This window comes from Peromyscus californicus, unplaced genomic scaffold, assembly GCF_007827085.1.
Source record: "Peromyscus californicus insignis strain IS unplaced genomic scaffold, ASM782708v3 Scaffold_2__1_contigs__length_46816999, whole genome shotgun sequence".
Classification (NCBI taxonomy): Eukaryota; Metazoa; Chordata; class Mammalia; order Rodentia; family Cricetidae; genus Peromyscus; species Peromyscus californicus.
Window position 1 is genome coordinate 38,108,452 of NW_026294540.1, and position 24,550 is coordinate 38,133,001.

Here is a 24,550-nt window from a genome sequence, read left to right on the forward strand (position 1 = left end):
TGCTTTTGTTGGGTACTTGATCCTAACAAGAAAAGTGACATGAAACCATACATAAGTGAAAAGTGTTGAACATTTTATTAAGTTTTAAAAGTTTTACATGTGATGAACAAAGTTTACATGGTGCTTCTCAAAGACGACGTCAGCCCTGTATTGCTTGGTCATGGCGAAGCTGTGAGATCTCTCTCTCTCTTTTAAATGCTTCACGTATTCACACTCTCAGCCCAGGATTGGGGAAAATGTCACCATCTTCTTCCTTTAAGGAAGAACAGACCCTGTTACACCTCAGGTCACCAGCATGCTATCACAACACCTTTGACTCTAATGTCCCAGCTGGACTAGAATTGGTTCCAGTGAATTCTAGAACTTATCTCAAGTCACCTCGAGGCCCCTCAGAGACACAAATCATCCAAATACTTCTTAGGCTGGGCTTAGGGGGTGGGGAGCAGTTGTCGGGGAAGGGCTGTGGGGAACAGCAGGTCCAGGCAGCTGTGAGTCACCTAATGAGTGTGCTGGGAACTGAACTCAGGTCCTCTGCAAGAGCGGTTATGTGCTCATAACCACTGAGTCACCTCTGCAGCCCTCACCTTGTTTGAGATAAGATCTCAATAGCCTGGGGCTCACTCATTAGACTAGGCTGGCTGGCCACCAAGCCCCAGACACCCCCTTGTCCTCGCTTCCCCAGCGCTGGGGTGACAAGTGCGTGCTATCACGCCTGGCTTTTATGTGGGTGCTGGAGACTGAATTCAGGCCTTCATGTCCCAAGGCAGGCACTTTATGACTGAACTATTCAACAGACATAAAAGATGGCAGGACACACGGACCTGGAATCCCAGCTTTTGAGAGGGCTTAGGATAGACACTAAACACAACTGTGCAGTGGTAAAATACAGACAACAAAAGTCTATTTTTTTTTTTAAGTTGGGATCTTCTTATGTAGCCCAGACTGGCCTCTAACTCTCAGCCCTCCTCATCCTAGGATTACAGACATACACCACCAATGTCTGACTTGGCTTTTTTCAGAGAGATTCTCATGTAACCTAGGCTGGCCTAAAATCCCTACTATGCCTGCTTCTGCTGCCCGAGTGCTAGGATTACAGACGTGGACCCTATCACTGGGTTCAGCGTCATTTTAACAATGAAAAATTTTATGTGTGTGTGTGTGTGTGTGTGTGTGTGTGTGTGTGTGTGTGTGTGTGTGAGCATGCACATGTACACATTCCACGGCATGGGTGGAAGCTGGAGGACAGTGTGTGGGGATCGGCTCTCTTTCACTAAGTCGTTCCTGGGGATTGAACTCAGATCATAGGTTAGGCAGCAGGCAACTTCACACACCCAGCCACTTGACCAGTTCCATCTTAAGGACTGTTAAGCAGAATTTGCTGCCGTTGAGAATGTGTGCGAAGTGAACCCGTCACCTCCACCCATCTCCATCTTCCCAAACTGAAATGAAACCCTCTGACCTCATTTAACACTGACACATCTTCTACCCCACCCAAGCCCCTGGGACCTGCCCTTCTCTATTTTCTGTTGCTATGAGTTTGCTCACTCTCAGGCCTTCACAGGAGTGGAATCAAACAAGATGTGTCCCTTTGTAACTGGCTTTGTGTGTATACGCGGTATGTGTGCCTACGTGTGTGCAAATGTTCCCGTGCACTTATGTTTACAGAGACTGGAAGTTGACTTCACGTGTCTTCCTCAATCACTCTCCACCTTAGCTTTTTGAGACAGTGTCTCTCATTGAATCTGGAACTATTTAGTCCTAATAGACTGGATGGCCTTCAGCCCATCTCTGCCTTCCAAATGACGGCTTTACAGGTGGACATGCCATGCCCAGCTTTTTACTCAGAGGCTGGCCTGTAGCTCAGGCCCTTGTGCTGGTCTGGCAAACACTTTACCAACCAACTATGTCTCCAAAGGCCCCCTGGCCTTGAACTCACTATGCAGCCAAGGATAGCCTTGAACTCCTGACCCTCTTGTCTTTACTTCCTGAGTACTGGGGTTACAGTCCAGGGTCATAGCCCCCAGATCACTTTATGTTATGTATATTTTACCACTCAACTGATCTTTATGAAAACTGTTATCTGATCCCCATTTCCCGAAGTGGTGGACAACTCAGATATTTTGTGGAATAACTCATCCCCAAACTATGTATTCCAGAAAAAGACAAAATGCAGTCGGTGGCAAAATGATTTTCCAAAAGCTGGGCCAGACTGCATTGTTTGCATTCTTAGCTTGAAAATCATCTTCAGCTCCCTGTCTCTTCCCTTCCTATCCCCCCACCCCCCCCCACCCCCCAGCTCCAACAAAAGTGGCAAGAAAAAGACAGTTTTACAGAAACAAAGATAAACTCCCATGGGTGTAGACTGGCTTTGTGTGCACTAGGGAGGCCAAAGGTCAGCCTAGTCGTCATTCCTTGAGAGCTGTCCAGCTTGTGTACGTGTACGTGTGCGTGTGCGTGTGCGTGTGCGTGTGCGTGTGCGTGTGTGTGTGTAAGAGGATGAGGGGTGTATGTCCCACAACATGTATGAGGTCAACAACTACTTTCAGGAACCATTTCTCTCCTTCTACTGTGTGAGTCCCAGGAATTGAACTTGAATTGTCAAGCTGGACAGCGTGAAATGCCTTTACCTAGCTGTGCTGGACAGTTCTATGTCAGTTTGTCAAAGACTAGAATCATTTGAGAGGAGGGAACCTCAATTAAGAAAACGCCTCCAACTAGGCGGTGGTGGTGCATGCCTTTAATCCCAGCACTCCAGGACCCATATTAAAAAGTCTGATACAGACAGTCTGTGGTGGTGCACACCTTTAATCCCAGCACTCGGGAGGCAGAGCCAAGCGGATCTCTGTATTTGAGGCCATCCTGGTATACAGAGCAAGTTCCAAGAAAACCAAGGCTACACAGAGAAACCCTGTCTTGAAAAAAAAAAAGGAAGGAAGGAAGGAAGGAAAGAAAAGAAAAGAAAAGAAAAGAAAAGAAAAGAAAAGAAAAGAAAAGGAAGAAGAAAACGCTTCCTTAAAAATCAGCCTGTAGGCAAACCTATAGGGCATTTTCTTAATTGGTGATTAATGGGGAAGGGCCTGCCCATTGTGGGTGGTGCCATCCCTGGGCTGGTGGTCCTGGGTTCTATAAGAAAGCAGGCTGAGCAAGTCATGAAGAACAAGCCAGTAAGCAGCACCTCTCTATGGCCTCTGCAGCAGCCCCTGCCTCTGGGTTCCTGCCCTGCGTGAGTTCCTGTCCTGGTTTCCTTCCCTGCTGAACAGTGATGTGGAAGTGTAAGCCAAATAACCCTTTCTTCTCTGGTTTGTTTTTGGTCATGGTGTTTCATTGTAGCAATAGAAACCCTAACACGACACTGATCCATCTTGCCAGCCCTTCCACATGGTTTTTTGTTTTGTGAGACAGGATCTCTTGCTGGATTGGAACTCCATTGGCTGGACTGGGATTATAAACATGGTTCAACATGCCTGGATTTTTTTTTTTACATGGGTTCAGCCTCAAGTCCTCATGCTTGCACAGCAAGCCCCCGGCCAGCTGAACCACCTCCTGGCTCACAGACAAGCTTCTTGACACTCAAAGGTCACCTGCAGAACAGGAACCAGGAAGGCAGCCAGCTAAATTCATAAGAGCGCAGGGAGAGAAGTCAGCCTGGGTGATTGCTGGGTTCATAGCGATAGAATTGGAAGCATGGCCACCAGTTTCTCACCTCACCAAAGTGTTTCTCAATGATGTTCAGAGCACTCCGGCTAACATGGCAATTCTGGTGGAGCTGTAAGGACTCAATTTTTTCAATGCCACCAACCTCTTCCATCAGGAGATACATCTTTTCCTTCTCATGCAGCCTATCGGCCTCCTGAGGATAGATGGGGACCAGCGAAGAGACCCTCAGACCCAGAGTGTGCTGCGGGGGGTGGGGGGTGGGGGTGGGAGGGGTGTTGGCTTCAGCTGGCTGGCCCTAAGGGAGCGTTCCTATGTGGAGACATACCTGTTCCAGCAGGGGTGGTCACAGACCCACTGGAAATGCCAAGACTTCCCTCTCATTTCATTGATTCATTTACTCAATCATGCATGCATGCATGCATTTATTCACAAAATCATTCATGAATTCATTTATTCACAAAGTTACCCATGAAGTCATTCGTTCACAAAATCATCCATAAATCCATTCACTCACAAATACATTCATGAATTCACTTGTTCACACATTCATTCATTCATTCACTCACTTTTCTACTCAAAATGTGTTCAACATTAGAGAATACAAATGTAATAAATATAAAAATGCTTTTGTCCAAAGCACTAAAGAATTCAAAGTGAAAAACTATGAAAAATATTTAATAAAAACCAAGTGTAAGCCAGGCGGTGGTGGTACATGCCTTTAATCGGAAGGCAGAGGCAGGTGGATCTCTGTGAAATCCAAGGCTAGCCTGGTCTACAGAGGAAGTTCCAGGACAGTTAGAGCTGTTTCATAGAGAAACCCTGTCTCAAAAACCAAAACCAAAACAAATAACAAAATAAAGTCTAGATAAGCATTACAGGACTCTAGAAATTACTAAGACTAGGTTTCATGTAGCCCAGGCTAGCCTTGAACTTGGCTGTGTGGCTGGACATAATAACCTCAACTCCTGATCCTCCTACCTCCACCTCCTAAGTGTTGGTATGACAAGCACACCCAGCTCAGTCATTAACGGAATTCACAGTATCAGTGCATGAAGTTTATACCTTCCCCTTTGTCCTTACTGTCCGGGAGAAGTGATGTTATCCTCTCCGGGGACAGTACTACTCACAAAGGATTTATGGTACTTCCCAAACCTGCCCTGTCCTCCTCCTACGACCCAATCCCCTGATGGTTCACTAGGATCTGTTTTAAAAGTCTGATATAGGGAGGCTAGGGAAGTGGCTTGGTGGCTAAGAGTATTGACTGCTTTTCCAAAGGACATGAGTTCAGTTCCCAGTGCCCATGGAATGTCTCACAACTACCTGTAACTCCAGTTCCAGAGGGTCCCATGCCCTCTTCTGGCCTCTGTAGGCTCTGTAGGTGTGTGGTGCAGAGATATACATGCAGATAAAATATCCATTCACATAAAATAAAAATAAATCAATCTTAAAAAAAAAAATCTGTTACATGCATTCCTGTATTCTCAGCGTTTCAGAGGCCTTGTGGTACAGAAGGATTACCATGAGTTCTATGTAAGCCTGCTTGGGCTACATAGGGAGACTCCCTTCTCAAAAGCATAAATAAATAAATAAATAAATAAATAAATAAATAAATAAATAAATAAATAAATCCTAGCTCAGGGCCAGAGAGATAGTTCAGTGACTAAGAGGACCTGAGTCGGTTCCCAGCATCTACATCTGGAGACTCAAAAGCACCCGTTGTGAGCTGCAGCTCCGGCTCGGGGGGAATCTGAGGCCTCTGTTTGCACCTGTACTCAGGGACGCATATCCACAAACAGACACGTGTCCACACAATTCAAAATAAAAATAGATCTTTTTTAAAAAGTCCAGTAACTTTTTTTTTTTTCCTTCAAGACAGTGCTGCTCTGTGTAGCCCTGGCTGGCCCCATATTCACACTGATCAATCAGCCTGCCTCTGCCTTCAGAGTTCTGGGATTAAAGGCGTGTACCACAATGCCTGGCTCGACTTGTGTTTCGAACCCTGTGTAGGTTTCCCAGCCTCAGGCAGGATAAATCCATATCTTCAGCCAGTCTCATCTGCCCCCAAACCCATGCCTTCGATTGGCTCTCCCTCCATTTTCCAACCCCTTGCTCTTACTACGTCTCCCCCTCAATATTCCACAAGACTCATCTATACTCCGTTCTCTGGCTGGGCCGTTCCTCCGAGAATGTTTCCTTCCCTGAGCGTTGCGTGTGTGACAGCAGCCACCCCCACCCCGAATGAGCAGTGACTCCCCAGTCTGACTCCTTTACAGGAAACCTCTGCCCCGTCCTCTCTGTCACTCACACACAAGCTCCACAGAACAAGGATTCCAACAGCTCTGTTCTGAACACTTATCACAAAGTGCTCATGTGAGGCACTGGAGACACCCACATAAACACTTTCTTCACAGACTGGGTAGCCCAGCAGGCTAGCCTCAAACATTCTACTTAGCCTAGGCTGCCCTCAAACTCATGACCTCCTTCCTGTCTCCAGAGTGCTAGGAGGACAGGTGTACACTGCCAAGCTTGGCTTGGAGTCCTTTTCTTGTGTGTGTGTGTGTGTGTGTGTGTGTGTGTGTTTTCTTTGTGTTGTCCACAGGATGTAGGAAGAGTGGGAAGAATGACAAGAGAGTCCTACTCGGGATTCATTCATTCATTCATTCATTCACTCACTCATTCATTCATAGTCAGGGTCTCACTTAACCCGGGCTGGCACTAACTAACTATATACCTGAGGATGACCTTGAACTCCTGACCCTCCCCTATCTCTACCTCCTGAGTGCTGGGATTATAGGCCTGTAGCAGCATGCCTGGGGCTATGCGGTACTGGTGATGGGACCCAGGCCTTCACACATGCTAGGGAGGCATGCTACCAAAGGAGTTACATCCCAGCCCAACCCCCTTACGTTAATTTTCTTAAACTTTTTTACATTCACACTCTCTCTCTCACCGCCCCCCCCACCCCTTGTCCATGCGTCAACACATGCACCACTGCACGTGAGTGGAGGTCAGACCACAACTTGGAGAAGTCAGTTCTCTCCCACCGGCACATGGGCCCTGGGGATTGAATTCAGGTGGTCAGCATGCTTACTCACCGAGCCCTCCCCTCCCCCGCCCCAAGCATCCCCACCACCTTATTTCTAAGAAGCATGCTCACGGCCTTCAGTCGGAGGCTGCCTGTTCAGAACAGCTCACCTGGAAGAGGAAAGAAATAATGTCCAGGATGATGGCAACGATCTTCATGTCTGGAGCGGTGAGCAGGTTCAGCAGCGGCCCCAAGACTCCTGAGTGGAAAAGCATGGTCAACTGGCTCTGGGAGGCCCCCGTTGCGAAGTTAGCCACGGTCCACACGGCTTCTTTCTGCACTCTGAATTCTGCCTGCGAAGACAGAGGCTAACATTCTCTACAGCACCCAAAGGCCATCATAAAGTGACGCTGACTTGATTCACTTTGTTGTCGTGTTTTACACATTTTGGGGACAGGTTCTTGTGTAGCCCAGACTCGCCCCCAACTTGCTATAGAGATAAATCTGACCCTCCTACCTTTACTTCCCGAATGCTATCCTTGTGATGAGTATCACCATGCCTGGTTTACGTGGTCCCGGCAATCAGTCCCAGGGCTTTTTGTATGATAGGCAAGCACTCTGCCAACTGAGCCACACCTTCAGTCTTATTTTATTTAAGCTTTTAAAAATAGGGTTTCACTATATAGCTCAGGCTACCCTGGAACTCACTACGTAGCTTAGGCTGGCCTTCAATTTGCAAGCCTCCTGTTGCAGTCTCCTGAACGTTAGGATTACAGGTGTGTGCCACCAGACCTGGTCTTGACCTGGCTCACTCAGACGGTGAGAGCTGAATTTACAAATGAAATCTGCACCCCCTGCCCTGACATCCTGCCTTCAATTCATCAGAATACAGCACCTGAACAGAGCCACCAAGTAGGCAGACTGACTCCCATGGGACATTTTTTTTTTCTTTTCTTTGACAGGGTCCCTTGTGGCTCAATTGGCTTTACAAGCACAGTGTAGCCACCAGTGACCTTGAACTTCTGATTATCTCTCACGTGGATGCTGGGGATTGAACTCAAGTCCTCATGCTGTAAAGCTGACACTTTATACACCCTCCCCAGCACCGCCACTTACGTTCTTTAGTAGGGCTACCAACGGAGGCAGCAGGTTATACGTGATCAGCTGCTGGATGTGGTGTTTTGGTCCAGCGGCCACATTGCTCATGGCCCAGGCAGCTTCCTTCTGGATAGAGGACTTGGGGTGTCTCAGAAGCTGGCCCAGTACCTTCAGCATGCCAGCGTCGATGGCCATCTGGGTCTGCTGTTCCGTTCCCGTAACAATGTTGCCCACAGTGCGGAGAGAAGGGGTCTGGAAGGACCAGGAAAGGTGTCTGAGTCTTGCCAATGTGTCACTTTACAGGTGAGTCACACGCTGAGTGCTGTGCCCAGAAATGTCTGGAAGTTTGCGGTGTTTTCGTCGGTCAGCATAGCCACAGCTGCTTTTACATAGTTTCAAGTGCTTGCTAGCTCCCCCAAAGCTCTGAGGCAAGGTGGGTAGGTAAGGGACGGACACATCGGAAAATGATGCTATACCGGGGGCTGGGTATATAGCTGGTGGTAGAGTACTTGCCTGGCATGTACTGTGTAGTTCTGTGTAGTATGGTGCCACACACCTGTAATCCCTGCACATGGGAGGTGGAGCCAGGAGGTCCCAAAGCTCAAGGTCTTTCTTGGCTGTATAATGAATTTAATAAGGCTAGCCTGGACTACAGGAGAGTCTGTTTAAAAGAAAAAAGACACTCTGCTGTCCTGTTTTTGTTTAGGGGTTTTGTGACAGGGCCTCTCATGTAAGTTCAAGTTGTCTCGAATTCATTATGTAGCCAAGGACACTGAGCTTGTGATCCTGTCCCTTTTTTTTTTTGAGACAAGGTCTCACCCCACACTGGTCTCAAACTCAGTATGTAGCTGAGGATGACCTTGAACTCCCTGATCCTCCTGCCTCTACCCCGAGTGCAGGGATTATGGGTGTGCTCCACCACATCCACAGTACTGGGGATAGAACCCAGGATTTCCTGAGTGCTGGGTGCGCACTTATCAACTGAGCATCATCCCTAGCCCTGGCCTTGAACTCACAATCCTTTCTCAGCCTCTGCTAGGATCGCAGGTGTGCACTGCATGTCCACCTTTCTAAACTCAACTGGGGAAAATTCTGCTCTGATTGTGGAGTCTACGGTGCCTTCGTATTCATGCTGGCTCCAGGCTTCTGCTGTACATTTAACTGGAGCCAATGAGCACCCAGGATCATGTGGTGACATGTTCACCAGCCCCTTTAAGTAGCTCGGAGGGTCCCCAGGGTGGATCTGTGATAGAGCCGGAGGTGACAAGCATCTCAGGAGAGCTGAATGCAGATGTATTTGGCTTTCTTTGTGCTGTGGTGGCAGCCCCCAGTGAAGGCTACCAAGAGGGCTGGGTTTTCCTATGCTATCAGGCTAACCCGCCATCCCATGAGGGGTGGACTAGTTACTACAGCCTTGTCCAGGTACTACCAGCTGGGCCTCAGCACTTCTATTAAAAGTTCATTTCTTGGGAAGGTGAGATGGTACATGGGTAAAGGTGTCTGTAGTCTCAGGCCTGATGATCCGAGCTGGCTTCCCTGGGCCCACATGAAGGAGAGAATGGCAATGGTCCTCTGCCCACTGCCCCCCACATGCATCATGGTATATGCTATATCACCCCATACATAATAAATACATAAATGCTTAAAGTTTTGGTGTTTTTTTTTTTTTTTGAGACTGAGTCTCCTCATGGAGCCCAGGCTAGCCTCATAGTTGCGATCTTTCTCTCAGCCTCCTAAGTGCAGTTACATGCATTCAACACTGGACCTGGCTACTTCTCTCCTGATGTTCTTCACTCTCCCTGCCCCCAAGTATTATCACCAAGCTCACTTGGCATCATCTGGAAAATTCTATGGTAATCTCAGCAAAGATGGCTACTAAAGATGTATGTGATACAATAAAAATAGAGTGACTGAGAGAGGTCAAGGTAGAATGGAGCCAGACACAGAGGCATGAGCTGGAGTCCCAGCACTGGGGAGGTAGAGGCAGAGAGGATCCAGAGTCTGGGGTTCTCAGCTAGAGACTGAGGCCCAGGCCAGCTTGGGCTCCATATGACTCTATGTTGTAAAAAAACAAAAACAATAACAAACCACAGGCAGGGAGATCTGTGAGTTTGGTGTCAGGTCTACGTAATAAAGTCCAGGCCAACCGGTGCGACACAGTGAGACACTGTCTGTCCATCTCTGTGCGTCTGTCTGTTTCTGTGTCTCTGTCCATTGTGTCTGTCCGTCTCTCTGCATGTGTGTTTGTCTGTCTGTGTCTGTCTCTCTGTGTCTTTCTGTCTCTGCATGTGTGTGTCTGTGTGTCTGTCTCTGGTTCCCCCCCCCCCCTGCTCTCTCTGTTGCTCTGTGTGTATGTGTGTGTGTTTCTCTCTCTCTCTGTCATCATCTATTTCTCTGTCATCATCTCTCACTCACCTATCTATCTCTCTGTCATCTATCTCTGTGTGGGTTTCTCTGTCTATGTCTCTTTCTCTGTCTCTCTGAGTCTCTCTCCCTGCATGTGTGTGTCTCTCTCCCTCTGTGTGTGTCTCTCTCCCTCTGTGTGTGTCTCTCTCCCTCTGTGTGTGTCTCTCTCCCTCTGTGTGTGTCTCTCTCCCTCTGTGTGTGTCTCTCTCCCTCCGTGTGTGTGTGTCTCTCTCCCTCCGTGTGTGTGTGTCTCTCTCCCTCCGTGTGTGTGTGTCTCTCTCCCTCTGTGTGTGTGTGTCTCTCTCCCTCCGTGTGTGTGTGTCTCTCTCCCTCCGTGTGTGTGTGTCTCTCTCCCTCTGTGTGTGTCTCTCTCCCTCCGTGTGTGTGTGTCTCTCTCCCTCCGTGTGTGTGTGTCTCTCTCCCTCCGTGTGTGTGTGTCTCTCTCCCTCCGTGTGTGTGTGTCTCTCTCCCCCCGTGTGTGTGTGTCTCTCCCCCCCTGTGTGTGTCTCTCCCCCCCTGTGTGTCTCTCTCCCCCTGCCCGTCTGTCTGTCTCTCCCCCTGCCCGTCTGTCTGTCTCTCCCCCTGCCCGTCTGTCTGTCTCTCCCTCTGCCCGTCTGTCTGTCTCTCCCTCTGCCCGTCTGTCTGTCTCTCCCTCCTCCATCTCTCTCCCTCCTCCATCTCTCATACCTCTCCCCCTCCCCCCCCTCTCTGCCTCCCTGTTTCCCTCTCTCTCTGCCTCTCCCTCTACACTCCCTCTCAGCTGATTTCTCCCCTCCCCTCTTTCTCCCTCTGCCCCTTCCCTTTCTCTGCCCCCTCCCTTTCTCTGCCCCCTCCCTTTCTCTGCCCCCTCTCTCTCTGCCCACCCCGCCCTTTCTCTCTCCTCTCTGCCTGTCTGTGTGTGTCTCTGTCCCTCTCCATTTCTGTTTCCATCTCTGCACACACACGCGCGCACACACACACACACACACACACAGGGTGGAGAAAGAGAAAGAGACAATAAACCAATTTGCTCAAGCTAGAGCCAGCAGAACAGTAAGAAAAGATGTGAGAAAGGCCCCGGGTGGGAGGGTCATAAGCAGTCCACGCGCTGTTCTCCAGGTGGGAAAACCAAGTTCTTTAACTCCCGCTCGGATCTGAGATGGAAACTTAGCTGAGAGTTTAGTGAGAAAGTCTCAAAGAGCAGAGACTTACAGGTGACAACCTGGGCTTCAGGTGACAGGAAGACCTGGGGTGGGAGGTGGAGATGAGAACCTGACACAGAAGACCTGGGGGGGGAGGTGGAGATGAGAACCCGATACAGAAGACCTGGGGTGGGAGGTGGAGAAGAGAACCCGATACAGAAGACCTGGGGGGGGGGAGGTGCAGATGAGAACCCGATACAGAAGACCTGGGGTGGGAGGTGGAGAAGAGAACCTGACACAGAAGACCTGGCGGGGGGAGACAGGATGAGAACCCGATACAGAAGACCTGGGGGGGGGGGGGGAGGTGGAGATGAGAACCCGATACAGAAGACCTGGGGAGGGAGGTGGAGAAGAGAACCTGACACAGAAGACCTGGGGTGGGAGGTGGAGATGAGAACCCGATACAGAAGACCTGGGGGGGGGGTAGAGATGAGAACCTGACACAGAAGACCTGGGGGGGGAGGTGGAGATGAGAACCTGACACAGAAGACCTGGGGTGGGAGGTGGAGATGAGAACCAGATACAGAAGACCTGGGGTGGGAGACAAGATGAGAACCCGATACAGAAGACCTGGGGAGGGAGGTGGAGATGAGCACCTAACATGGTGAATCTGACTCATAGGATCTAATCTGTTTTTTGTTTTTTGAGACATGGTGTCACATAGTTCAGACTAGCCTTGAACTCACTATGCAGCCAAGCATGACCTTGAATTTCTCATCTTCCTGCCTCCATCTCCCCAGTGCCAAGATCATAGGCATGTTCTACCAAGCCTGGTTTATACAGTGCTGGGGATGGAACCAGGGCCTTGTGCAGGCTGAGCAGGCACTCTGAGCTGAGGCCGTGGTACCCACACACTCTAGTCTGAAGCCTCTTGCAAAGACGGGCGAGACCCGGGGTGACATTTACCAAGATAATGAGTTCCGAGCTGGTCATGAGCTCTACGAGCCTGGGCAGGACCCCCATGGCCACCACACGATGGATGCGCTCATTGTGGCCCTCGGTGAGGTAGGACAGGGCCCAGCAGGTGTCTGAGAGGATCTCGTTATCATGATGCTGCAGGAGCTGAGAGAGAGTGGGCAGCATCTGCATCACAGCCTGCTCGCAGGGGTACGGGTTCTTGTTTCGGCACAGATTAGACAAAGTCCATGTGATATTCCGAAGAAATGTGATCTGTGATGGGGTGCAAAGGAGACAAAATGTAAATGGTGGTGTGCCCTTCCCAACCCTGATCGATACTATTGATTAGCACAGACCAAAGCTTTTGAGCATCAAAATGAACTCATTTCAGGCAGTGATCTGTGTCAGGGGCAAATACAATGAGTTTTATATTTAAATATTTAAATGTCACATGAAGGTTCCTTTGTATTCCTCACAATGCCTTTCCCCACTCTACTCAACGGATGACTCGATTATTTTAAGATTCTATCTATATTTATGTGTATAGCTGAGGGTCTGCGTTTGGGTGTGTGCATGTGTGTACACATGCTCATGGAGGCCAGAAAATGGAATGGATCCCCTGTCCCCTTGAGCTGGAGTTACAGGCAGTTGCCATCCACCTCACAGGGGTTCTGGGAACTGAACTCAGATCCTATGCAAGAGCAGCAGGTGCCCTTGACTGCTGAGCCATCTCACTGGTCCCCTAGCCTAATGGTTTGACAGTGTTATGATGGGTGTAAGTGCATGGTCAAGAGAACCTTGCCTTCCATTTCCCCTTGTTTGAGACAGAGTCTCTGTGGTTCACTCTTTGGGCTTGTGTACACCGGGCTTGCTAGCCCGCCAACTTCCAGGGCTTCTCCTGTTTCCACCTCCCACTTCACTGTCTAAATACTGGGATTACAGGCATGTGCTAGTGAACCTGGCATTATGTGGGTGCTCGGGATTTGAACTCAGGTCCCCACACTTGTGCCACAAGTACTTAACCCACTGAGCCATCTCCCAGCCCTTGATTTCACTTTCACTGACAAAAAATTATCAAGCGGCTGAGTGTGGACACACAAGTCTATAATCTCAGCCATGATGGAAGCAGAGAGATTGTTGAGTTTGAGGTTGACAAACTACGTCACAAACAAACTCAGGGATTATTTGGTCTTCTTGTCATCTATGACGCTAATGGCCTGCCATAGTAATTCATGTCATACATGTGGTGTTAGCAATTGAGCCCAGGGTCTTGTGTATGCTAAGCAAGCATGTTACCACCGCGCTACATCTCTTTTCCCTTTCTTGGTTTTTCAAGACAGGATTTCTCCGTGTAGCCTTGGTTCTCCTGGAATTCACAGGCTAGCCTCCAACTCAAGAGATCTGCCTGCCTCTGACTCCTGAGTGCTGGGATTAAAGGCATGCACCACTACCCGGCTCTTTTTTTTAGAATTATTTCTATTGGTGTATGTGTGTGTGTGTATATGCCACGTAAGTGTAGGTACCTGTGGAGGCCAGAAGAGGGCATCAAACTCCCTAGAGTTGAAATTGTAGACTGTTGTGAGCCAGCTAATGTGCCCGCTAGGAACTGAATTCAGGTCCTCTGGAAGAGCAGTGATTGCTCTTGACCCCGAGCCATCTCTCCAGCTCCGTTTCTAGTCCTTTTAACTTTTTATTTTCAGACATGGTGCTGCTAAATTGCCCAAGCAGTCCTTGAACTTGAGATTTTCCTGCCTCAGCCTCCCAAATAACAGATTACAGACCTGCTCTGTTACATCCAGCCACACCCATCTCCCTCCCCTTCCTTTTCTTTTCTTTTCTCTTTTTTTTTTTTTTTTTTTTTTTTGGTTTTTCGAGACAGGGTTTCTCTGTGTAGCTTTGCGCCTTTCCTGGGACTCACTTGGTAGCCCAGGCTGGCCTCGAACTCACAGAGATCCGCCTGGCTCTGCCTCCCGAGTGCTGGGATTAAAGGCGTGCGCCACCACCGCCCGGCTCTCTTTGTTTCTTTTGAGACAAGGTTTTTACCATAGAGCTCAGGCAGCTTCAAAACATTTTTTTTTTTTTTGGTTTTTCGAGACAGGGTTTCTCTGTGTAGCTTTGCGCCTTTCCTGGAACTCGCTTTGGAGACCAGGCTGGCCTCGAACTCACAGAGATCCGCCTGGCTCTGCCTCCCGAGTGCTGGGATTAAAGGCGTGCGCCACCACCGCCCGGCAGCTTCAAAACATTTTAAAATTACATTTATGTTTGTGAGTGAGCGTGCTTGCGCCATGCTGCCCTGTGGGAGTCAGCTCTCCCTTTCCACCATGCGGGTTCTGAGGGTTGAACTCAGGTCCTCGGCCTTGGTGGCAAGCACCTTCACCCATGGAGCATGTTGTCTGTCCCGGCCTCAAACTCCTCCGTCCTTCGCCTCCTGAGTGAGTCCCCATGCTCAGCCATATTTCTGATCTTGTTAAGAATATTCTTCACTCCTGACCCCCCCTCCTTCCTTCGCCTCCTGAGTGAGTCCCCATGCTCAGCCATATTTCTGATCTTGTTAAGAATATTCTTCAGCTGTGCGGTGGTGGCACACGCCTTTAATCCCAGCACTCGGGAGGCAGAGCCAGGCGGATCTCTGTGAGTTCGAGGCCAGCCTGGTCTCCAAAGGGAGTTCCAGGACAGGCGCAAAGCTACACAGAGAAACCCTGTCTCGAAAAAAAAAAAAATATTCTTCAGCTCTGCCTCTGGGTCTCATCACTTTCTCTCCCAAATATTCTGCCCCCGAGACCCCCGTGACCAGTGTGGAAACGGAACCCAAGACCATCAATCCCTCGGCATCCAATCTTCCCTTGACAACTCTCCAGCCACTACCCCACTCCCCTTTGTCAGAGCAGATGAGGCAGGGCCTCCCTCTGCAGCCCAGGCTGACCTTGAACTTGCAATCCTTCTGCCGAAGCTTCTTGAGGGCTGAGATCACCTGTGTAGCATGGTCAGCTTCCTACCTGATGTCCAACATTTGAGGTCCAAGGGCCCGATCCCAGGCCTTCTTCCCACTCCAGGCCAGGGGTTGGCAATGTTTTCCATGAAGAGTCATACAATGACAGTTTTTAGCCTCTGGTCTCGCATGGTTCTTTTCTGAGTATTCAAATGCGTCCTCTTGGGCTGGACATGTGACTTAGTTGGTAGAGTGCTTACCTACCGCTCATGAAGCCCTGGGTCCCATCCTCGGTACCACATAAACCTGGTATGGTGGTGTACACCTGTAACCCTACCACTAGTAAGATGAGATAGAGACAGGGAGATCAGAAGTTCAAGGTCATCCTTGACTACAAAGTGAGTTTGAGGCCTGACATGAACATGTGAGACTCTGTCTCAAAAGAAAAAAAAAAAATCAAGATGCTGCAAGACAGCTCAGCAGGTTAAAAACACTTGTTACCGAGTGGGACAATCTGAGTTCAATCCCTTGGACCCCATAGTGGAGGGAGAAAAATTGTACCCTACAAGTGCACACATGTACACACACACACACACACACACACACACACACACACACACACACACACACAAGATAAATGAAATGCAAGTAAGTAAATGAATAAATAAGCAAATACACTCACTGGTATGTTTGTCGAAATAAGATTGATCAGTCTTGGGATGGCATTGTTGGAAATTATATTGTCTCTGAATTCTGGGCCATCACCTACAAATGGAAGAGAGCATGTAGATCAGTCTTGGGATGGCATTGTTGGAAATTATATTGTCTCTGAATTCTGGGCCATCACCTACAAATGGAAGAGAGCATGAGATGAAAGATCTGGGCATACACCTTCAAGCCCAGTACTCAAGAAGCAGAGGCAGGTTGATCTCTTCAAGTTCAAGGCCAGCCCAGTCTACATAGTGAGTTACAAGCCGGCCTGGGCTACATCTCAATCTACTCTTCCCAAAGAGTGGACAAGGAGAAACCCAAATTGGGTATCTAACTTTTAAAGTTTATACTTAATGGGGCTGGAGAGATGGCTCAGTGGTGAACGGTACATATTGTTCTTATCATGTATCTGAGTTCGGTTCCCAACACCTCTGGCAAGCAGCTCACAATTGCCTATATCCAGTGAGATCTCTCTTCTGGCCTCAGTGGGCATCTTATTCACATGCACACACCAATACACAGACACATATATACATATAAGAAAATCTTTTTAAAAATTTATGCCTAATCCAGTTCAATGGCTCAGTGGAAAAAGGCACTTGCAGCTAAACCTGATGACCCGAGTTCAATTCCTGGGACCCATATGGTGGAAAGGAGACCCAAATCTTGAAAGTGATCCTCTAAGACCACCACATGTGAGTTGTGGCATGTGTATAATCCCCACCCCCACCTCAAATAAATGAGTAATTTTTTAAAGTCTATACAAAGAATGAGAGACTAAACTCAGTGTGGGATATTTGGCAGGTAGTTGCAATGACAGTATACTGGATCCTGGACTTCCTAGGTGACTAGGGGTGGGGGTGGTTATGTGCCCAATGCCACAAGCAGGCACCGCACAGCTGCAGCTGGTCTAAGCAGAGGTCGTGGACACAAAATGAAGACAGCAAACTTTGCCTAGGAGGTCAGTTCATTGTAAACACTAGCTGCGCTTCATACCACAGCTCTCAGAAAGACCGACACTGGTAGAGGAAACTATTTTCCCAAAGAAGGTTGGCAAGGGGCATTCACTTCCAAATGCAATCTGGAACAAACTCTGAGGTCCATAGAGGATGAAGATCAGCCATACCAGTTTTGGCCTGTCTGCTAATTTTTTTTTTTTTTGAGATGGGGTCTCATATGTTATCCTGACTGGCCTGAATGCAGAGATTTACCTGCCTCTGCCTCCTGAGTGCTGGGCTGCAAGGCAAGTGCTACCATGCCTACCCACTTATTTATTTTTAGACAAGGTCTCACTATGTAGTGCTGTCTGGCCTCACACTCACAGAGATTCACTTGTCTCTGCCTCCCAAGTGCTGAGATTAAAGATATGCACCTTCATGTCTGGCCAGTTTTGGGTTTTTTTTTTTTTTGCTTGTTTGTTTAGGGGGATTTTTGTTGTGTGTGGTGTTTTTTTTGTTGGTTGGTTGGTTGGTTTTTTGCTTTGCTTTGTTTTTGTGAGCTAGCGTCTTGTTATGTATCTGGCACTGGCCTCAAACTCACGATGTAGTCTAGATTGGTCTTCGTCTCCTTACTGTCCTGCATCACCTTGCCTAGTCTTTAATATACCGACTATTCTTTTAACACGTGTGTATGTGTGTATGTGTGAGTGTGTATGTATGAGTATGTGTGAGTGTGTGAGTATGCATATGTGAGTATGTGTAAATGGGTGTATATGAGTGTGAGTAGGTATGTGTGTGAGTGTGTGTATGTGTGAATGTGTGAGTATGTGTGTATGTGTATGTGTGTGAGTATGTGTGTGTATGTATGTGTGTATGAGTATGCATTGTGTGTATGTATGAGTGTGTATGTATGTGTGTGAGTGTGCATTGTATGTATGTATGTTTGAGTGTGTATGTATGTGTGTGTGAGTGTGCATTGTGTGTATGTATGTTTGAGTGTGTATGTATGTGTGTGAGTATGTGTGTGTGTGAGTGTGCACTGTGTGTATGTTTGTGTGTATATGTATGTGTGTGTGTGAGTGTGAGTGTGCATTGTGTGTATGTATGTTTGAGTGTGTGTGCGCGAGTGTGTGTGTGTGCGCGCGCACGCACATACCAGGGTACATGTAGAGGGGGACAGGACAATTTTTAGGAGTCAGTTCTGTTTTTTCATAATGTGGGTTCTGAGGCTAGAACTTAGGTCATCAGGCTTGGTGACAAGAGCCTCTTGTCCACTGACTCATCTTACTGGTCCTTAATGAACCAACCTTCTCATTTTCAAATGTGTATTGTATGGGTGTGTTTTACCCACAAGTATGTGCATGCACCATGTCTTTGCTGGTACCTGAGGAGGCCAGAAGAGGGCATCAGATCCCTGGAACTGCAGTTACAGGTGACCCTGAGCTACCAACATGGGTGCTGGGAACTGAGCCCGGGTCTTCTGCAAGAGCAGCCAGTGCTCTCAAACTACAGAACATTCTCCAGCCTGTGTGTTTTTCAAGACGTAGCTCTGGCTGTCCTGCAAGTTGCTATATATCTCAGGCTGGCCTCAAATTCAGTGTGTAGCCAAGGGTGTCCTTGAATTCCTCATTCTCCTGCCTCCACCTTCCAAGTGCTGGGATCAGAGATGTGCACCACCATGCCCAGTTTTATATAGTCTTGGGGATGAAACCCAGAGCCTCCTGCATCCTAAGCAAACACCATCCAAGCTACATATCCCCAGCCCTAGTGTACGGCTGTGATGCCCTCAGAAGTCTTGGTTTGTGCCATTAACAGGCAAAGCCTAAGTCACACCCAGTGCTCAGTCTCGTTGGTTTCCTGTTGACGCAATTGAAACAAACCCAACCACTGTCATAGATACATGCCTTCCTGAAGCATTTCAAAGTGGTTGTTGTGCTGGGTGGTGGTGGCACACACCTTTTATCCCAGTACTTGGGAGACAGAGGCAGGAGAATCTCTGAGTTCAAGGCCAGCCTGGTCTACAGAGCAAGTTCCAGGACAGCCAGGACTGAAAAAAAAATCAGAGTGGTTGTTTTGTATTCTCTTGGCTACCTTAGCTAATTCAGGCTCTGAAGTCCCTGGAGACCTATGTGCTGACTCAGTGGGTTACAGCTTCTCTGAACTAGAAAACTACTAATGCATGGTTGGTTTTAACTTGTCAAAATCCCAAGGGACCCAATTGGTCCCCCCCACCCCAGTGACATTTGTATTCATTTCAGCCAGGAATCCAGGGGCTCCAACTTGTCAACAGTAACTCCCTTCCTTAGGTTTTCCCATAAAATACAGGGCATAAAGCATTCACCTCCCAGACCACCCTGGGCTTTTCAGGGAACATATCTCATTCCAAGCTAAGGAAACCCTGTCTCTCCATCTCTCCGCATGCATACCATCTATATCTACACACACACCCACACACACACCCTTAGTGATTTTTACAGGAGATACAGGCTTCTAGGGTCACTTGTCTCCTAAGTGCTGGCATCATAAGCATGGATCACCATGTCTGGCTTTGTTTTTGTTACATTTGTGTGTATGTGCATCTGTGTGAGCATGTACTGGTGGAAGCCCGAGGTCGATGGTGAGTGTCTTTGTATCTTCCTTCATCACTTATTTTTCTGAAATGGGGTCTCTTACTGAACCAGAGCTCACTGATTTATCTGGAGTAGCTGGCAAGCAAGCCCCAGGGATCAACCTGCCTCGACTGCTCTAGAGCTGGGATTACAAGCAAGCTAGGGACCGAACCTGGTCCTCATACTTGTCCTCCAGCCCTTATTATGTGAGACAGGTCTCATGGACCCCAGGCTGGCCTCAGATGATGACCTTGAACTCCTGATCCTTCTGCCTCCACCTCCCAAGTGCTAGGATTAGAGCCATGCACCACTGCACGTAGCTCTGAGACTTCTCTTTGTTCCCGAAGCCATTAAGGCCCGAGGCTGTAGGACCTGGACTCGGGAGACATTTCAGGGCAGCTTCTCAGGTTATATGTGCTGCGTCATCTATTCTGCTTCTCAGCCTCTGACCTTGGTTCTGGGTTTTGAACCAGCTCCTTCCCCAGCACAAGGTATTCATAATGGGGTGAGGATGGATGCCAAGACATCAAGCGTAACAGCGAAGTCCATTCCCCAGCATGTCCACACCCCCTCACGCCTTAGCCCACTCAGGAAAGTGTCTTACCGGCTATGTTACCAAGGGCCCACACTGCCTGCTCACACACGGTCAGATGCGGGGAAGACAAGAGTTCAATCAGGGGCTCGATGGCACCAGCCATCACAACAGCTCGGGTCTGCTCGGAAGTTCCTGAGGCAATGTTGGTGAGCGCCCACGCTGCCTCGAACTGCAAGGTGGGGAGAGGTTCCATCTTCAGGAACTCTACCAGCTTGGGAATGAGTCCTGCCTCAATAATCGATTTTAGAGGAGGGTTCCTTTCCTGAGATAGTAATTTCCTGTGCAGTGAGACAAGAGAGAGTAGGGAGAGTCACAGGGGATGTGTGGAGAAACTCCTTTTCAAGGTGCTCTTAGCATTCTTAAGTGTTTTTTTTTTTCAATACTGCAAGTTGAACCCATGGCCACATACATGATAGGCAGGTGATCTTCCATAAGCTACACCCCTATCCCCTCACTGGGGGATCCTAGGCAGGTGCTCTACCACTGAGCCACACCCAGCCCCTCCCTGGGGGATTCTAGGCAGGTGCTCTCCCACTGAGCCACACCCAGCCCCTCCCTGGGGGATTCTAGGCAGGTGCTCTCCCACTGAGCCACAACCCAGCCCCTCACTGGGGGATTCTAGGCAGGTGCTCTCCCACTGAGCCACACCCCAGCCCCTCACTGGGGGATTCTAGGCAGGTGCTCTACCTCTAAAGCAAAGCCCCAGTCCTTAACTATCAAATAAGAGAGTTGACTAGGGCTATTGTGGATTCTGCAACACTTTGCAGCAGCCTTAAGGCAACATTTTGCCCTTCAGGTATTCTCTACGAGCTAAAATCCCCGCCGAGACCAATGTAAATCAAGCAATCCATCTCTGACAACACACTGCATTTCTTAAATTGCCCTCAAGGACGATGGAGCATAGTAATCGCCTCCTGCTTTTGGATGAAGTAGCCCTTTCCTGCACCATATGGGCACTTTGCCAATGCCAGGAAACCCAACAGGCTACTGGAGCTCATTTATGGCTGTAAAAGCACAAACACCAGAGGTCTGCATGGTGATACCTGGCAGCCTGGGTGGCCAGGAAACACAGGACTGGATCTGAGCTATTCACACCTTTGATTATGTCTTCCAGAGTGTAGCTGGCCTGCCAGGAAACAACAGTCAGGTCAGTCATTCCGCCTCCATCAAAAGAAAGCACAGGGCCAGCGAGAAAGCTCAGAGGGTAAAGGCACTTGCTGCCAAGTCTGATGATGACCTGGGTTTGATACCCAGGACGTACTAGGTGGAGAAAACAGACTCTCACCGATTGTCCTGACATCTGTGTGTGCACATGGTTACACACACACACACACACACACACACACACACACAGAGAGAGAGAGAGAGAGAGAGAGAGAGAGAGAGAGAGAGAAATAAATGCAACAAATTGCAATCATAATAAAAAGGAAAGCATAAGCATCACCTAGCTTAGTCATTCACCTGACTTGAACAGCCATCCATGGTGTACCCGCATCTATACTAAGGCAGGGAGGAATATTTGCTGATCTACAGGTAACAGGTCAAAGTAGGACGCTCTCCATGCTTAGGACAGAGTGATCCTGGTACACTCAGTATCTTTCTATAAAAAAATTGTGTGTGTGTGTACGGGCATGCATGCATGTGTCCACATAATAGCAGATGCCCACAGAGGCTAGAGGTGTCTGAGCCCCCAAAGCTGAAATTACTGCTGCTTGTAAGCTGCCTGACATGGGTACTGGAAACCAAACTTGGGTCTTTTGTAAAATCAGCAAGTACTCTTAACTTTCGTGCCATTTCTTCACCCACCCAGCACTTTTTCTAAAAATTGTATTTGTATGTGTGCAGAAGGGGTTATTTCGTTGTTATTTTGTGGGGAGGAGATGGCTGACAGCACGTATGTCTGTGTACCATGCGCAGTACTGTGGGGGCCGAAGGGAGTGTTGAATCCTCCTGGGTCTGGAGTTACAGATGCTTATGAACCACCACGTGGGGGCTGGGTTTAAACCTGGGTCCTCTGAGCAAACAGCCAGTGCTCTTAACCACTGAGCCATGTCCCCAGCCCCTCACTGGGGGAGTCTAGGTAGGGGCTCTACCACTGAGCCACACCCCAGCCCCTCACTGGGGGATTCTAGGCAGGTGCTCTACCACTGAACCACACCCCAGCCCCTCACTGGGGGATTCTAGGCAGGTGCTCTACCACTGAGCCACACCCCAACCCCTCACTGGGGGATTCTAGGCAGGTGCTCTACCACTGAGCCACACCCCAACCCCTCACTGGGGGATTCTAGGCAGGTGCTCTACCACTGAGCCACACCCCAGACCCTCACTGGGGGATTCTAGGCAGGTGCTCTACCACTGAGCCACACCCCAGCCCCTCACTGGGGGATTCTAGGCAGGGGCTCTACTACTGAGCCACACCCCAGCCCCTCACTGGGGAATTCTAGGCAGGTGCTCTACCACTGAGCCACACCTCCAGCCCCTCACTGGGGGATTCTAGACAGGTGCTCTACCACTGAACCACACCCCCAGTCTTACTCCTTTCTTTGAGTTAAATAGCAAGCTCTGATTCTATTAAGCTTTCTCGTGCTAGAGATACTAGCCAAAGCTATATCCTGCACAGGATGGCCCTCAGCACTGAGATCTAGCACACCTCTTTGGCTGATACTTGAGAAACCAAGTCATTGGAGGACTGGCTGATATTTCTTCTCTTTAAGGCCTGCTCATCTTTCTTGGCCTTTCGGAGTTGCAGGTTGGCAGCAATCCTCTCTTGTCGCCTTGCCTAATAAAGAAAACAAATAATGGGGCTTGTTATAGCCAGGTTGCTGGAGAACCAGGATGTTATCCCATTTGGGGTCTTTTAATTATTATGATTTTTTAATATTTACAGGTGTTTGTACCACACTTGTGATTCCCACAGCAGCCAGAAGATGGCGCCAGATCGCCTCAAACTGGAGTTCCAGACCATTGTGAGCCACCATGTGGATGCTGGGAATTGAATCTGGGTCCTCTTGAAGAGCAAACAGTGCTCTTAATCACTCTGCCATCTCTCCAAGCCTCTTCTTTTGTCAATTTAATTTTACTCATTGTTCTCTGTGTGTATACAGCATGTGTGTGTGTGTGTGTGTGGAGGTCAGAGGATGACCCGCAGGAGCTCTCTCCCTCCACTCCGTGGGTTCCTGGATGGCACGCAGGCCGTGTGGTCTGGGAGGCAGTCAGAGTCTTCTCACTGGCCATGGTTATTTTGTTTTGTTCTTGCTCTCAGAGGGGCTTCTTCTTCTACTCTGTAGCTCAGGCTGGTCTCAAACTTTAAAATCCTCCTGCCTCAGCTTCACCAGTATTGAGATGACAAGTGTGTGCCATACAAGTGTGTGCCATTACACCCAGCTTAGGCGTCATCTACGAGGTGTTTCGACTGTGGTCCTGGTTGTCGGTTGTCCTCAGTTTATACTCACAGACACATCTTTGCCGCGGTACTTAAATTTTTTCAGCCTCTCTTCAGGAGCTTCTAAGGTAGGCATGTTGATTGAAGGAAAGAAAGCACCTATAGGTAGGAAAATTACCAAAGAGATCATCATTGCCCAGTGTGCATGTTACTATGTTAAAGTCGTCAGGTACTATGGGACCAGAGAGCGGACTCAAGGAGTTGGCCACCACCCCACCACACCATCAGTGTGGGGCGTGGACTCTATCAACAGGCCGTGGTTACTATGGAACTCTGCGGGAACTAGTCCTGGACTTAGTACAGAAAATGCTTACAATGCCTCGTAGGCTGGGATGTAGCTCAGTTGGGGGAGTGCCGGCCTAGCACACACACAGCCCTGCTCCATCCCCAGTGATGGACAAACTGAATGTGGTGGTGTACACCTGTAATCATAGTATTCAGGGGTGGAGGCAGGAGGATCAAGAATTCAGGCCTTGGGGCTGGAGAAATGGCTCAGTGGTTAAGAGTGTTTGTTTGTTGTTCTTATAGAGGATGCAAGTTTGATTCCCAGCATCCAGATGGCGGTTCACAACCATCCATTAACTCCAGTTCCAGGGGATCCAGGGCCGCCTTCTGGGTTCTTGGGCACCAGTCATGTACCTGGTGCACATATACACACACAAGCAAAACATTCATACACGTAGAAGGAAATAAATCCAAAAATTTTTCAAAAAATTTTCTAGACTATCTTTGGCTACATGGGGAAGGCCAGCCTGGGCTACATGGGACTGTCTGAAATAAAATACAACACACATCTTGGTTTGAACTGAGTCACTGGTGGCAAAGGTAAGCTGGACAGAAAACATAGATGTCCTTTATAGGCAATGTGCTAGGACACTCGTATGGGATAGGAAGGGGGCCAGCCAGACTTTCCTCCAACACCCAATCCACCGCTCACTGGGTCAGAACCACCTTCAGCCTCCCCCACCGCTAACTAAGCCTTAGTCAGTTTTCTTTACCTGGTTGAGGACAGAGCATCGAAAACTTTGTCCACCTTGACCCCTTTCACCCAAGATTTTTGTT

At 48.8% G+C, this 24,550-nt stretch overlaps 1 protein-coding gene across 1 annotated transcript; it reads right to left on the reverse strand.

The window, feature by feature from the left end:
- Positions 1-208: 208 nt before the first annotated feature.
- Positions 209-23,564, reverse strand: Kpna7 (karyopherin subunit alpha 7). The gene is made up of 10 exons (XM_052755195.1): positions 23,499-23,564; positions 22,697-22,825; positions 21,090-21,172; positions 20,056-20,324; positions 15,876-15,958; positions 12,274-12,537; positions 7,799-8,032; positions 6,853-7,035; positions 3,704-3,850; positions 209-253 (listed from the first exon to the last, which is right to left on the reverse strand). The coding sequence occupies exons 1-10, from the start codon at positions 23,562-23,564 to the stop codon at positions 209-211; spliced, it is 1,503 nt and encodes a 500-aa protein (XP_052611155.1).
- Between the last annotated feature and the right edge of the window lie 986 nt (positions 23,565-24,550).

What these genes read in the sequence shown, in the direction of transcription:
- Kpna7 (XM_052755195.1), bottom strand. Translation starts at nt 23,564, where the DNA reads ATGCCTACCTTAGAAGCTCCTGAAGAGAGGCTGAAAAAATTTAAGTAC. An exon ending in ACCGCGGCAAAGATGTGTCT is followed by an intron (nt 22,826 to 23,498) that starts GTGAGTATAAAC and finishes TTTCTTTATTAG; the next exon opens with GCAAGGCGACAAGAGAGGAT. An exon ending in TTATTTCGACAAACATACCA is followed by an intron (nt 12,538 to 15,875) that starts GTGAGTGTATTT and finishes ACCCCATCACAG; the next exon opens with ATCACATTTCTTCGGAATAT.